Genomic DNA, 15,324 nt, shown 5'->3' with positions numbered 1-15,324 from the left:
CAAAGGCAACAAAACCATAAACAAAACCATAAATACTCGAGCAACTTGGAGTTCTGGGTCCCCCTTTTGCAGAGGGGAACACCAGCACCTCTCTCTCTAGGTAAGAGTTTTGAAGGTCCTCCAGGCTGAGGCACCCCAGACGATACCATCCAAGGAGAGTTTCATAAAATGGAAATATTCACAAGACATGAGGGTTTGTCCCGAAACAACACATCTGAGGGTGCGGAGGGCTGAAGACAGGGGCAGTATGGGCTGAAAGGCTGCAGAAAAGGACCGAAGACGATGTGGAGTCATGCAGGGAGAGCGGACTCCTGACGCCCAGCATGGGGAGAAGGAAGCGCTGAGGTGGCACTCACGTCAGGGTGACAACGGCAGAAGCCAACTGCAGTCTGAGCTCCATGTTTCTGAAGTATTTAGTTCGGAATGGGCGTTTGGAAGAGCCAAGAACCCTCACAGTCACTAACACAGTTTTACCTATTTCAACCTGGTAGTAAAAGAGAAAAATAATTTTAGTGAAAGTGTTTCATTCACCAAGGACAGTCTAACTAACTCTTTCAGGGTGACAGACTATTTTGTTGGTGCTGAATGCTCCCGGTGAGCCCTTTATCAAATCACCCTACTCAACATGCGCTAGGTTATCTGCTCTGCAGTGGTTCTTTTTTTTTTTTTAAGATTTTATTTATTTGTCAGAGAGAGAGAGCGAGCGAGCACTGGCAGATGGAGGCAGAGGGAGACGCAGGCTCCCTGCCGAGCAAGGAGCCCGACGTGGGACTCGATCCCAGAACGCTGGGATCTTGACCCGAGCCGAAGGCAGCTGCCCGACCAACTGAGCCATCCAGGCGTCCCTGGAATGTGGTTCTTTAAGGAGCATTTCCGCTCACATCACTAAAGGCCTGCTGCACGCGCAGACCACACAGACCATTGCGAGTGAGGCTACAGAGCGCGAATGAGGCCGGCTTCTCTGATGCCTCTCACCTTATCAATCAGATCGAGCTCCAGCTCCTGTATGTCTGACACCCTGAGATAGGCCACTGCTGGACCCAGGAAAGCCAAGCACAGATCGTAGACCTCCAAGGTGAGAAACCCAGGGTGTACCGGAACTAACTAGAAGGAAGAAGATGACTGGGTGAGGAAGGACACACGCCCCAAACATGATCATAGCAGCCATTTCCATTCAAAGCACAAAATACAACCACTTACTTCCTTTGTGATGGGAACTGAGAGGTCACAGCGCGTGGTGCAGGCACAGCACAATCTGCACCCTTAACACACACTAAGGATAAGGAGCAAGGATTAAGCTGACTGAATTCAAGCGGAATCCAGCGTACATATCCAGCTGTCTTGATTATGAGCAGGGAAGGGATTTCATGAAGATATGCTGAAGCCACCAGTGGGGGAGGAAGCATGAGAAGAACCTGTTTCTGTCACGGGCTGTGGATCCCGCCCGGCACAACAGGTCCTTCCAAACTCTGTCCCCAGCGCTGCAATCTCCCCCGCTAAACAGTATGACCGAGGAGAGAGAAATTTCTTTGAGCTCTTAGGAGGAAGGGAAATACATACATATGTTAATATAAGCTACTGTTTTTATTACTGAACGTCAATTAAAAGTAAATACCTTGGCATGTTGACTGCAAACACGGCTTAATATATCGAGTCATCACACCCTGGCCAGAAACAGCCTACACTCAGGTTATGAAGTCAACATACAACTAATTGTCCCCACAGTTCTTGCTTTGAAATGTATAGAAATGAACCCTCTTTTTATGGAAAGCTTATAATTAGATGTCTTCTACACTGTTGGTTCCATTAGAAACAAAAATTGCCCAGCTAGCTGAAGAAAAAAAAGGAAAGCTTGTTTTGGGTTGGAGAATCTACTAAGGTTAAAAAATGAGGCAAATGTTACTTTTGTAACAAGTCTGAGACTCACAGTGGAATTTTCCAATCATTCTTGTAAGGATGAACTTTAACCCAAGACTGTCAACCTGGGACTATCTCTAGACCTCACCTGGATAGAACTTTCTGCTTCCATGTAAGTGACGGTGACAATGTCCTGCTCACTGCTGTTGACCAGAAAATAACCAGATCCTTCCACAAGGCTAAATATCTCCTAGGGAAAAATGAGACAGACAACACTCCATCCTCTTTGGGCCAAAAACAAACCAAGATTATCACAGTATGACTACCAAGGGTGCTGCACCTAATTATTACGCACAGGTCACCTAAACTTATCAGGGATTCTCAACACAGAAGTTAGCTTGTTTTCATTGCCTTACTGTTCATCTCAGTCACCTCACACTCTCCCCCTCCCATGCGATCCCATTTGACTCCACCCCTCCAACTTTCACCTTCACATCAGGGTGGTTATAGATGGTGGCATTCTCAGGCAGTACGGACACATCGTCCACCAGGAGCAGCTCCACAGCTGCAGATCTGGGCAAGTTGGAAAGTTTCTAGAAATGCACAATCACCACAAAGGTGAGAAAAGATTCCAGAGTTCTTTCATGCACCACAGACAACAGAATCAGAGAGGTGCACAGGTCTCAGATCTACATCAGTTGCAAGTGATGTAGTGACTTTTGTTCTTTTTTTAAAGTTAGAAATGAAGAACCTTACATTTCAGTGATTCCTGTTTCTTACCTCTGGACTTTTCTTCTCTGAGTAGCCCACAAAATTGACTCCGATGAGTACAGTCCCTTTTAACTGATGTACTTTAAGGACCTGATGACCTGGAGACATGTGAGAAACAGTAACATGTAGACTACAAAAGTGTCTCCAGAAAACCAAATTCTGCCCTATTTTTTCCCAAATGATGTTCTACTGCAGGAAGATAACACTGCAGGGGAAACACAAGAAACAGAAAACTGAGTTTTTGTGTTGATTGATATATTTTTTTAAAGATTTTATTTATTTGACAGAGAAATTACAAGTAGGCCGAGAGGCAGGCAGAGGTGGGGACGGAGGGAAGCAGGCTCCCCGCTGAGCAGAGTCCGATGCGGGGCTCGATCCCAGGACCCTGAGATCCTGACCTGAGCCGAAGGCAGCGGCTTAACCCACTGAGCCACCCAGGTGCCCCATCAGTTTCTTTTTTAAATGAGGGTTTGGGCTAGGCAAAGTCTAAAATTCTTTCCAACTCTAATGGTCTGTGGGTCCAAACACAGACTAACAACCGTGTATGGAGAAATTTTTTAGTTTAAAAATTGGAGTGAGGGGGCGCCTGGGTAGCTCAGTCCATTAAGTGTCTGCCTTCGGCTCAGGTCTTGATCCCAGGGTCCTGGGATCAAGTTCCACATGAGGCTCCCTGCTTAGAAGAGATCCTGCTTCTCCTTCACCCTCTGCCTGCTGCTCCCCCTTCTTGTGCTCTCTCTCTCTGTGTCAAATAAATAAATAGTAACATCTTTAAAAAAAAAAAAGAGAGAGAGAGAGAGAGAGGGAGGGAGGGAGGGAGGGAGGGAGGGAGGGAGAAGCAGGCTCCGTGCTGAGCAGGAAGCTGGATGCGGGGAAGACACTTAACCAGCTGAGCCACCCAGGCGCCCCTCAGCTGGGCCACTTTAAACAACTATTCCTCATTACAGAAATTCAAACTCCTTCAACTAGTATTTGACACTTTCTGTAATCTGACTCTGTTTTACCTATTCTTTTTTTTCTTTCTTTTTTTAAAAGTTTACCATAAATCTGCCACTTAAGTCAATTTTTGTTTTATCTTCCAAAGAGTAGTATGATTGCGCCTGAGTCTGGGGGTTCCACAGGATGCTCCGGCCGTCCATGAACACAGATTTTTGCGGGGCTACTGCAGGGACTGCGCCAGATGATGAGGAGGCCGAGATGAAGAAGAAAACACAAGCCTTGCTTTCCAAGAAGCCTGCAGGGTTTACTATGATGATTGAAAGGGAAACCATCTACTAGCATACCGAGTGTGAGTGCTGCTCTGTGCAGAGCACAGAAAAGGAATACTTTCCTTAGATAGGTAATATAGAGGAACAGAAAACTTCCAGAGGGCAAGAGGAAAATTTCAGCCCCGTGACGGTGCAAGAAAAGAAAACATAAACGTGTGAAAGGGAAGAGGTACGAGAAGCCTTGTCATGGCGAAGGATATCGAGTTGTGAGTAGGGGGCCCTTGCTGGCTCAGCCAGAGGAGTGTGCAATCTTGATCTTGTGGTCATCAGTTCAAGCCCCACGTTGGGTGTAGAGATGACTTAAAACAATAAAACCTTAAAAAAACCCTTTTAATAAATAAATGAAGTTGTTGAGTGTGAGAAAAATACAGAGTATACATGGGTAGTAACAGCAGGTGGAGCCAGAGAGGTAGGCCGGGGTTGGTATGGTAAGCTGGACCACAGGGATTTTATCCTGAAAGACACGGGGAGTCCCCCCCAGCAGGGTGGTGACAGGACAGTAAGTGGCTGACATCTTGGGCTTCGGTGTCAGAGAGCTTGCTGCTTCCCCTATTTTCCTGCTGTAATCTCAAAGCTTAAAACTGCACCTTGAATATAGTAAGAATTCAACAAATGAGGGAGGGACACACTGACATCACGGGAGTAACACTGTACCAGGGCTGTTACGAGGGTCACATCTGGTACGGCGTTTGGCATGTTGTAGACTTCAGGCCACAGGAGCCAGAACAATTTTTGAAAAGATTGATTGATTGATGGATTGATTGATTGATTTAAGTTGAGAGAGACACAGAGAGAGAGTGGGGCCGGGGCAGAGGGAGAGAGAGAGCAGACACCCCACTGAGCTCAGAGCCTGATGCGGGGCTCAATCTCAGGACACTGAGATCAAGACCTGAGCTGAAACCCAGAGTCAGATGCCGAACTGAATGTGCCAGCCAGGCGCCCCAGCTGCCTCTCTCAAGGAAGAGGTTTGGATCTGTACTTTAGGAAGGTAATCTAGACAGCAGTGTGGACGACAGATTAGAGGGCAGCACAGGCACAGGGAGGTCAGCCAGGAGGCTCCTGTGGTAACATGGGCAGACGTGAGGACACAGTGACGGAGTTAGAGGAAGGGATGAAATCAGAAAAGAGAAGGCGCACAGATGGTATCTGGTGGTTGACTGTTACAGCAAGTAAAGAGCATCTCTTTCCTTGCTACTTTTTTTTTAAAGATTTTAAAGTAATCTCTGCAGGTAATGTGAGACTCGAACCCACAACCTGAGATCAAGAGTCGCATGCTCCACCGACTGAGCCAGCCGGGCGCCCCGCCTTGCTACCAGGTTTCACACGAAGTGCAGCGCACGGCTGGTGTCACAGTTACAGTAGTACATACACATGAATATCGTGCTGCCGCGTTCCCCAGCGGAGCTTTCAGACTTGGCCTGTGGCTGCACTCCCTGTGTGTGTGGAGAAGGCTGACTCTTACTTCTCCTCTAAGCGTTTCTCATCCCATGAATGGTTACACCGTCCATCCAAACCTTCATGCCGGAAACTGAAAAGTTACCTTCTGGACCCCTTCCTTCACTTGGGGATCGCTCTGCGGCAGACGTCCCTGTCACTGGCCTGCGGTGAAGCTTGCCTGCTTACACCCGTGTCCTTGAGCAGGGCTTGTCCACCTTGTGTCGGTCTGGGTAGGTGACTGCTTTGGTGAATTGGCAAACGTGGCACAAGAAGAGGACGGAGGACTGAGGCCACGTGAGGGCTTGCTGCTCTCTCCCAGAACCCCTGCTGGTCCCTCCGGTCCCTCTGTAAAAGTCGCTCACCGTATTCTCTGTCTCCCCTTTCGGCTGCCCCCTCAGGTCTCAGTGTAAATGGTATTTTCTTGGGCGGCCTTCTCTGTTCTGAACTACGTTAGGTTCTCTAACTCTTACAGCACCCCATCTTTGTCCTTCAAAACACCTAACACAATTGTAATATCTAAAGTCTATAAGTGGGGCACCTGGGTGGCTCAGTCGGTTAAGCATCGGCTCTTGGTTTTGGCTCAGGTCTTGATCTCAGGGTCATAAGATCGAGCCCTGCACTGGGCTCCACACTCAGCAGGGAATCTGCTTGAGATTCTCTCTCTTCCTTTCCCTCTGCCCCTACCCGCCTCTAGAATAAATAACAAACAAACAAACAAATAAATAAATAAATAAAATCTTCAAAAAATACTTATACAAAGGCAGAGGCGTATATATATACACATATTTATATACACACACACATACATATGAGGGCAGAGGCCACGACTATCTCATACGCCACTCCATCCTCAGGTGCCTAGCACAGGGTCCTACATGTAACAGTCACTCAATAAATATTTTCTAATAAATGAATGCAATTTTTATAACATTAGGCAAATAATATGTAATAAATAGATTTAAATTAATTTTATGTTCCTGTGAGAAATGTTGGATCCTAGACCCTGACTTTGCAACAAGAAATCTTTATATACATTTGCTAAAACATACAATGACCAAAGATGAAAAGAGAGATATGATGAAATCTGAAATAAACTGTTACCCAAGGGCACCAGTGCAGAAACACTAAGCAGACATGTAAAAGGATTTCTAAGTCACCAAAATACCATGTAGGCGAGTCTGCCCACTGCCGTCACCCTTTGCTACCATCTCCACGGAATTATAATTTTCGAAATGAGCTAGGGTTTCATTTGAGGATTTCCATTCCAGCATTAGCGAACTGAAATTATCAAACTTTCTCCTGTGTTGATCAAACACTGCCAGTTCCAGAACGGTGTCCCTCAGGCTTGATACAGGAATCTGCATTAAAAAAATAGAGAGAAGGATGCCTGGTGGCTTAGTCGTTAAGGGTCTGCCTTCGGCTCAGGTCATGATTTCAGGGTCCTGGGATCAATCCCCACATCGGGCTCTCTGCTCAGTAGGGAGTCTGTTTCTCCCTCTCCCACTCCCACTGCTTGTTCATGTTTTCTCTGTGTCAAATAAATAACTAAAATCTCTTTTTAAAAAATTTTATTTATTCATTTGACAGAGATCACAAGTAGGCAGAGAGGCAGGCAGAGAGAGAGGAGGAAGCAGTCTCTCTGCTGAGCAGAGAGCCCAATGTGGGGCTCGATCCCAGGACCCTGGGATCATGACCCAAGCTGAAGGCAGAGGCTTTAACCCACTGAGCCACCCAGGTGCCCCTAAATAACTAAAATCTATTAAAAATTTTTTTAAAGATAAAGAAAAAAACAATAGTTTAGGAGGCGTTGAGATTCCCCTGAAGCAAGGGCTCATGTTTATCCCATTCTTTTCTCTTTGACAATTTTCTTTCTTTCTTTTTTTTTTTTTTTTAAGATTTATTTTTTTAGAGGCTCCTGGATGGCTCAGTGGATTAAGCCTCTGCCTTCGGCTCAGGTCATGATCTCAGGGTCCTGGGATCGAGCCCCACATTGGGCTCTCTGCTCAGCGGGGAGCCTGCTTCTCTCTCTCTCTCTCCCTGCCTCTCTGCCTGCTTGTAATCTCTGTCTGTCAAATGAATAAATACAATCTTCAATAATTTAAAGAAAAAGATTTATTTTTTTATTTGGGGTGGGCAGTAGAGGGAGGGAAAGAATTTCAAGCAGACTCCCTGCTGAGCACAGAGCTCGATGTGGTGCTCAATTTCATGACCTTGAGATCCTGACCTGAGCTGAAACCAAGAGTTGGATGCTCAACAGACTGAGAACCCAGGAGCCTCTCTTTGATAATTTTCAGACCTACAGTCATGTTGAAGAATAGTATGAATGTAGCCCTTCCTCTGGGTTTACCGTTCGCCTCATCTTTTTCTCCCTCTACTTTCCTTCCTCCATTTCTGTGTGTGTCTTTTCTTCTTCTTTTTTGCTAAATGATATAAGTATCATGGCACCTTATCCGTAAATATTTTAGCATGCATTCCTATGAATGAGAACATTCTAAGTAACAAAAGCAATATTATCACACATTAGAATATTATTTCAAGGGGCGCCTGGGTGGCTCAGTGGGTTAAAGCCTCTGCCTTTGGCTCAGGTCATGATCTCAGGGTCCTGGGATCGAGTCCCGCATGGAGTTTTCTGCTCAGCAGGGAGCCTGCTTCCTCCCTCTCTCTCTGCCTGCCTCTCCGCCTACTTGTGATCTCTGTCAAATAAATAAATAAAATCTTTTAATAAATAAATAAATAAATAAAGATTTAAAAAATATATTAATTCAATATCATCTAATATATAGTCAGTTTTCCCCAATGTCTCTCAAAATATCCTTTATACTTATTTTTTATTTTTGATCTAGATTTGATCTCTCTCTCCATATATATATATATATATATATATATATATATATATATATATATATTTTGGGGGGACAGGATGACTAGGATGACTCAGTGTCATAAAAATTTCATTTGTTGGGCACCTGGGTGGCTCAGTAGGTTAAGTCACTGCCTTGGGCTCAGGTCATGATCTCAGGGTCCTGGGATCGCGCCCCGCATCGGGCTCTCTCTTAGCAGGGGGCCTGCTTCCCTTCCTCTCTCTGCCTGCCTCTCTGCCTACTTGTGATTTCCCTCTGTCAAATAAATAAATAAATAAAATCTTTAAAAAAAAATTTCAGGGGCGCCTGGGTGGCTCAGTGGGTTAAGCCGCTGCCTTCGGCTCAGGTCATGATCTCACGGTCCTGGGATCGGGCCCCGCATCGGGCTTTCTGCTCAGCAGGGAGCCTGCTTCCCTCTCTCTCTCTGCCTGCCTCTCTCTCTACTTGTGATCTCTCTCTGTCAAATAAATAAATAAAATCTTAAAAAAAAAATTTCAGTTGTTCTGAATTTATATATAAATTTAATATACTCCCCCCCAAAATACCTGGAATTGAGGAAACTGATCTCCAACAATTTAGCTGATCACAAAGCTAAGCATGTAGAGACTGGAGTGACCACAAGGGACAAAGAAATACAGACATTACAGAACTAGAAAGGTCACTGAACAGCTACCACTACCACAACAAAAACCAGTAACAGCCGCAAAACCTAGTGAGGGAACAATATGATTTCAGAATTGCTAGATTATGTGTTGGAGGCTATGGCATGGTTGGAGCCGAGGATCCAATCAGGCCCTGACTTGCGTCTCCTTCAAAGTCCGGACACCGTGACAAGGTTAAGGATGGGAAAGTTGAGTAACACTGAGAAAGGGTCTGTGCTGTGTGACTCGCACACACTCCCCTACAGAAGGGAACAACGTGGTCAGGGTCATGAGTTCTCCGTTGGTCCTTGTTCTGTACCGCCCATAACCCACTCCCTGGTTCACTGCCTTGCTAATGGCTTTAGCCGAAACTACCTGGTATCACAAGGTTTGCTGGTAGTTAATGTAAACTTGTTATAGAAACTTGCGGTCATCTGACTAGGTACTGATGTATTACTCCTCCTATTCTGGTCTGCCTTATAAATGATTGTAAGATGTGGAATAAAATCGGTACTGTTGGACATCATCTTCAGTGGCCCTCCTGCCTCCATCTCTTTGTCTCTTAATTTCTTTCACCATCCTCTTAGCCCTCACGTTTTCCTGGCCGATTTGTCGCGCTGGCCGTGACAATTAATGCTATTTAAACTGTCATGTTTTGGGGCGCCCGGGTGGCTCAGTCCATTAAGCATATGCCCTCAGCTCAGGTCATGATCCCAGGGTCCTGGTACTGAGCCCCGTATCAGGATCCCTGCTCCACGGAGAGACTGCTTCTCCCTCTCCCTCTGTCTGCTGCTCTCCCTGCTTGTGAGCATGCATGCTCTATCAAATAAATAAAAAAAACAAAAACATGTCAAGTTTTCGACCAAACATCATTAGAAATGCAAAGAAACAAGAAAGTAGGGACAGCTGGGTGGCTCAGTCAGTTAAGCATCTGCCTTCTGCTCGGGTCATGATCCCAGGGTCCTAAGATTAACCTATATCTTGGGCTCCTTGCTCAGTGGGGAGCCTCCTTTTCCCTCCCCAACCCCCGCTTGTGCTCTCTCTCTCTCTCTCTCAAATAAATAAATAAAAATCTTTAAAAAAAGAAAAAGAAATGATAGCCCATACATAGGGAAAAAAACAGTTAATGGAAACTGTCCTGGGGTTCGGGCGCCTGGGTGGCTCAGTCGATTAAGCCTCTGCCTTTGGCTCAGGTTGTGATCTCAGGATCCTGGGATTGAGCCCCGCATCAGCCTTCCTACTCAGCAGGGTGGCTGCTTTTCCCTCTCCCTCTGTTCTTTCTCTCTCTCAATAAATAAAACCTTAAAAAAAAAAAAAAGGACACTGTCCCTGCAGATGTTCAGACATGGGACTTAGTAGACAAAGACTTTTTTTTTTTTTAAGATTTTATTTATTTATTTGACAGAGAGAGACAGAGAGAGGGAACACAAGCAGGGGGAGTGGGAGAGGGAGAAGCGGGCTCCCCCGATCAGGGAGCCCAACACGGACTCAGTCCCTGGCCCCTGGGATCATGACCTGAGCCAAAGGCAGATGAACCACCCAGGTGCCCCATATACATAGACTTTTTGAATCAACTATTTTGTTCAGAGAACTAATGAAATTTATGTTTAAATTAAGTAAAGTATGATAATAATGTCTTAGCATATAGAAGATATCAATAAAGAACCAAAGTAAATTTTGAAATTGTAGAGTATAATCGCAATGAAAAATTCACCAGAGGAACTAAATAGCCGATCTGAATAGGCAGAAGAAAGAATAAGAGAACTTTAAAATAGGTCAGCTGAGATTATCCAGTCTGATGAACAGCAAGAAAAAAGGATAAAGAAAAATGAATAGCATCAGAGACCCACAGGACACCATTGAGTATATCAATATATGCAAAATGAGAGCCCTACAAAGAAAAGAAAGGAAAAAAAAAAGAGGAAGAAAGGATAGTTGAAAAAATAGAAACTTCCTAAACTGATGAACAACATTTAACCTTCAAGAAACACAAAGAACTCCAGGCAGGATAAATTCAAAGAGATGTGCATCTAAACATGTCAGAAGCACAGTCAAAGAGAGAGTCATAAAAGCAGAAAGGGAAGAACATAAGATTAATACCTACTTTTTTATCAGAAACCATGGAAGATGTGATGAGAGAAAAAGACTGCCAATGAAGAGTCCTATATTGAGCACAATAATCCTTCCAAAACAAAGGAGCAGGAACCTGGTGGGGGGTCAGTCAGTTAAGTGTCTGCCTTCAGCTCGGGTCATGATCCCAGCCTCCTGGGATCGAGTCCCGCATCGGGCTCTCTGCTCAGTGCGGAGTCTGCTTCTCCCTCTGTGTTCTCTTGCTCTCTCTCAAATAAATTAATAAAATCTTTTAAAATATAGGAGAAATTAAGATAATCGTAGATATAACAAAACCAGAGAGGATTTGTTGCTAGTAAACCTGCCCTATGAGAAAGAAAAGGGGCTCCTTCAGGCTGAAATGAAAGGTCATTAGACAGTAACCTGAATCCCCATGAAGGAATGAATAAAGAGCCTGATAAAGATAACTACATACGTAAATATGAGAGACAGCATACATGACTTTTGTTTGTAATTCTTTTTTTTTTTCCTGTCTGATTTTATTTTATTTTTTATTTTTTTAAAGATTTTATTTATTTATTTGACAGAGAGAAATCACAAGTAGGCGGAGAGGCAGGCAGAGAGAGGAAAGCAGGCTCTCTGCTGAGCAGAGAGCCCGATGCGGGACTCGATCCCAGGACTCTGAGATCATGACCTGAGCCGAAGGCAGCGGCTTAACCCACTGAGCCACCCAGGCGCCCCTCCTGTCTGATTTTAAAGACAAATGGATAAAGCATTAATTGTAAATCTGTTTGAGGAGCATGCATGAATAAAGATTATGACACTAACAGCACAAAGAAAGGGAAGGAAATGGAGTTTAATAGGAACAAAGGTTTTGTACACTACTGAAATTAAGTCAGTATTATTCCAAACTGGACTGTCAAATGTTAAGATGTTAATTGTATTCCCTAGAGTAATAACTAATAAAATAATTCAAAGTAAAATAGCAAATGAAAGGATAAGAGAAGTAAAATGTTACACTAGAAATATTTATTTATTTATTTTTAAAGATTTTATTTAATTATTTGACAGACAGAGATCACAAGTAGGCAGAGAGGCAGGCAGAGAGAGAGGAGGAAGCAGGCTCCATGCTGAGCAGAGAGCCCGATGTGGGGCTCGATCCCAGGACCCTGAGATCATGACCCGAGCCGAAGGCAGTGGCTTAACCCACTGAGCCACCCAGGCGCCCCTAGAAATATTTATTTAACACAAAAGGAAGTGAAGAAAAAGAGGAACAAAAAGGGCATATGATAAATAGCAAAACGAGAGGGGTGAATGCACCCTAATTCAGTAATTACATGAAAGGTAAATCTATGATCCAACTTCATGCTGTGACAAGACAAACACTTTAGATTCAAAGACCAAAGAGTAAAAAAATACAAAGTTAAAAAAAAAACAAAGATATACTGTACAGTTACCAAGAGAGAGCAGGATGAGAAAAACATGAACTTTAAGACAAAAATTGTCCCTAGAGACAACGAAGGACTAGAGGCAGAGTGATAAAAGAATGTTGTTTAATAAAGAAATTGTCTGCCCTTTGTCCTCAGTGTCTGAGAATTAACCCCTAAGCACTTGGAATTTCCTGAGCAGTAGGAATGTATCCTTTATTCATGGTGGGCTTCATAGATTGCACCTGGGTTTACACTGAAATGACTCAGGCCGGGCACCGGTCGGGCCAGGACAGCCGACCATGCGACCATGTGACTGGTCGGGCCAGGATAACCGACCATGCGACCAGAGCGATGGGGCTGAGCCAGGTGCTACCAACCCAGCTTTCACGGAGGAAAGGGGAGCTGGAGTACGTTCAAGCACGTGGTCAACGACTTAAGCATATCTATGTAATAAAGCCCCATACAGATTCTAGAGCTTCCTGGTTGGTGAACATGTCAGTGTATTGCACATGGTGTGTTGCCCACAAACCTGATTCCATGGGAAGAGACTCCAGATCTGGGTCCCCCTGAGACCTCCCGTTATGTCTCTTCCTCTCACTGGTCCCGATCTGTATCCTTTATAATAAAGCTGTACCTGCGAGTCATTCTGACACATTACTGAACCGGAAGAGATTATAGGAATCCTCAAATTTATAGCAAGTTGGTTAGAAATGCGGGTGGCCTGTGATCCCTGAACCTGCAGCTGGCATCTGAAGGGAGGGCAGTTCTGCTGGGAACTGTACACTTAAAAGTGCAGAGTTGGAGCCAACTCCAGGAAGTGTCAGCATTGCATTGTGGTGTTGCAAAAGGTCAATATACCAAAAAGATTTAATAGTTATAAATGCGGATATACCTAATAACAGAGCCCCAAAATGCATGAAGCAAATCTGAGAGAATTTAAGGGAGAAAGAGACAATCCAACAATAACAGTCAGAGATTCCAGTTCCTTTCTCAATGATGGAGAGAACCAGAAAGAAGATCAACAAGGAAACAGGAGCCTTGAATACCAGAGACCTACTAGACATGTGGTGTTTTATAGAACTCCACACCCAACAACAGAATATACTCTTCTCAAGTGCACATGAAATGTCCTCCAAGAGAGGCCCTACGTATAGCCACAAAACAAGCCTGAATACATTTTATAAACAAATATATTTATATAAGGTCCATATAATATTTATATATAAATTCAAAAGGATTTCAATCATAAAGTATGTTTTCTAATCACAATGGAATTAGAAATCAACACAGAAGGGGGCGCCTGGGTGGCTCAGTGGGTTAAGCCTCTGCCTTCGGCTCAGGTCATGATCTCAGGGTCCTGGGATCGAGCCCCACATTGGGCTCTCTGCTCAGCAGGGAGCCTGCTTCCCTGTCTCTCTCTGCCTGCTGCTCTGCCTACTTCTGATCTCTCTCTGTCACATAAATAATATCTTTAAGGAAAAAAAAAAGAAATCAACACAGAAGGAAATTTGAGATATTCATAGATGGGTGGAAAATAAACACACTCCTAAATAAGCAATGGGTCAAAGAAGAAATCAAAGGTAAATTAGAAAACATGCTGAGACAAATGAAAATAAAACTCAACATATCAGAACTTAGGGGATTCAGTAAAAGCAATGCTTAGTGGAAAACATAACTGCAAATATCTATATTAAAAAAGAAGAATCTCAGGGTGCCTGGGTGGTTCAGTGGGTTAAAGCTCCTGCCTTCGGCTCAGGTCATGATCTCAGGGTCCTGGGATGGAGCCCCACATTGGGCTCCCTACTCAGCAGGAAGCCTGCTTTCCCCTCTCTCTCTGCCTGCCTCTCTGTCTACTTGTGATCTCCCTGTCAGATAAATAAATAAAATATTTAAAAAAATCTTTAAAAATAAATAAAATCTTTAAAAAAATCTTTAAAAATTAAAAAAAAAGAAGAAGAATCTCGAATCAATAACATAAACTTCCACTTTGAGAAACTAGAAAAAATAGAGAAGCTAAATTCAAACCAAGCAGAAGGAAGGAAACAATAATGAATACAGCAAAATAAATATAGAAAAACAAAAGAAAAAAATTAACCAAACTAGGGGCGCCTGGGTGGCTCAGTGGGTTAAAGCCTCTGCCTTCAGCTCAGGTCATGATCTCGGGGTCCTGGGATCGAGCCCCACATCGGGCTCTCTGCTCGGCGGGGAGCCTGCTTCCTCCTCTCTGCCTGCCTCTCTGCCTGTGTCTCTGCCTACTTGTGATCTCTGTCTGTAAAAAAAAAAAAAAAAAATTAACCAAACTAAAAATTGATCCTTTGAAAAGATCAACAATACTGACCAGCCTTTAGCTGAATGATTAAGAAAGACTCAGTTTACTAAAATCAGAAATGAAAGAAGGGACATTAGTACTATCCTTAAAGAAATTTAAAAAAAAGGTTACATAGGGTTACTGTGAACAACTGTTTAAGCCTACAAATTAGATAACCTAAACGAAATGGGAAAACTCTATATACAAATGACTCAAGAAAAAATAAAAAATCTGACTATACCTATAACAAGAAAAGAGACTGAATCAGTAACTAAAGAAACACATAAACATTCAAAGAAATCCTAGGCCCTGATGGTTTCATGGGTGAATTCTACCAAATGTTTAAAGAATACTGAATACCAACCCTTCATAAGCTCTTCCAAAAACTAGAAGAGGAAGTCAGTACTTCCCAACTCATTCTCAAAGGCTAGTATTATTCTAAGACCAAACCAAAGACACTACAAAAAAGTAAAACCACAGGGACGCCTGGGTGGCTCAGTTGGTTGGACGACTGCCTTCGGCTCAGGTCATGATCCTGGAGTCCCGGGATCGAGTCCCGCATCCGGCTCCCAGCTCCATGGGGAGTCTGCTTCTCTCTCTGACCTTCTCCTCGTTCATGCTCTCTCTCACTGTCTCTCTCTCAAGTAAATAAATAAAATCTTTAAAAAAAAAAAAAAAAAGTAA

The 15,324-nt window shown here is 43.8% G+C and overlaps 1 protein-coding gene across 10 annotated transcripts in view; it reads right to left on the bottom strand.

The window, feature by feature from the left end:
* Nucleotides 1-15,324, bottom strand: part of NUP210L (nucleoporin 210 like) — an 86,109-nt gene that overhangs the window by 26,131 nt on the left and 44,654 nt on the right. For all 10 annotated transcript variants that reach the window (XR_014304090.1, XM_082703463.1, XM_082703466.1 and 7 more), the window contains 6 exons: nucleotides 6,496-6,688; nucleotides 2,638-2,726; nucleotides 2,346-2,450; nucleotides 2,006-2,107; nucleotides 976-1,104; nucleotides 357-484 (listed from right to left, as the gene is read on the bottom strand). Coding sequence is in view for 9 of the 10 variants with exons in the window: in XM_082703463.1 (XP_082559589.1) it covers nucleotides 357-484; nucleotides 976-1,104; nucleotides 2,006-2,107; nucleotides 2,346-2,450; nucleotides 2,638-2,726; nucleotides 6,496-6,688 (746 nt within the window). In the remaining variant the exon portion in view is untranslated. The remainder of the gene's footprint in view (nucleotides 1-356; nucleotides 485-975; nucleotides 1,105-2,005; nucleotides 2,108-2,345; nucleotides 2,451-2,637; nucleotides 2,727-6,495; nucleotides 6,689-15,324) is intronic.

Source organism: Mustela nivalis, assembly GCF_964662115.1.
Source record: "Mustela nivalis genome assembly, chromosome: 16".
Lineage (NCBI taxonomy): Eukaryota > Metazoa > Chordata > Mammalia > Carnivora > Mustelidae > Mustela > Mustela nivalis.
Note: the sequence above shows the minus strand (reverse complement) of the source record. Positions and strands in the feature narration are given on the sequence as shown.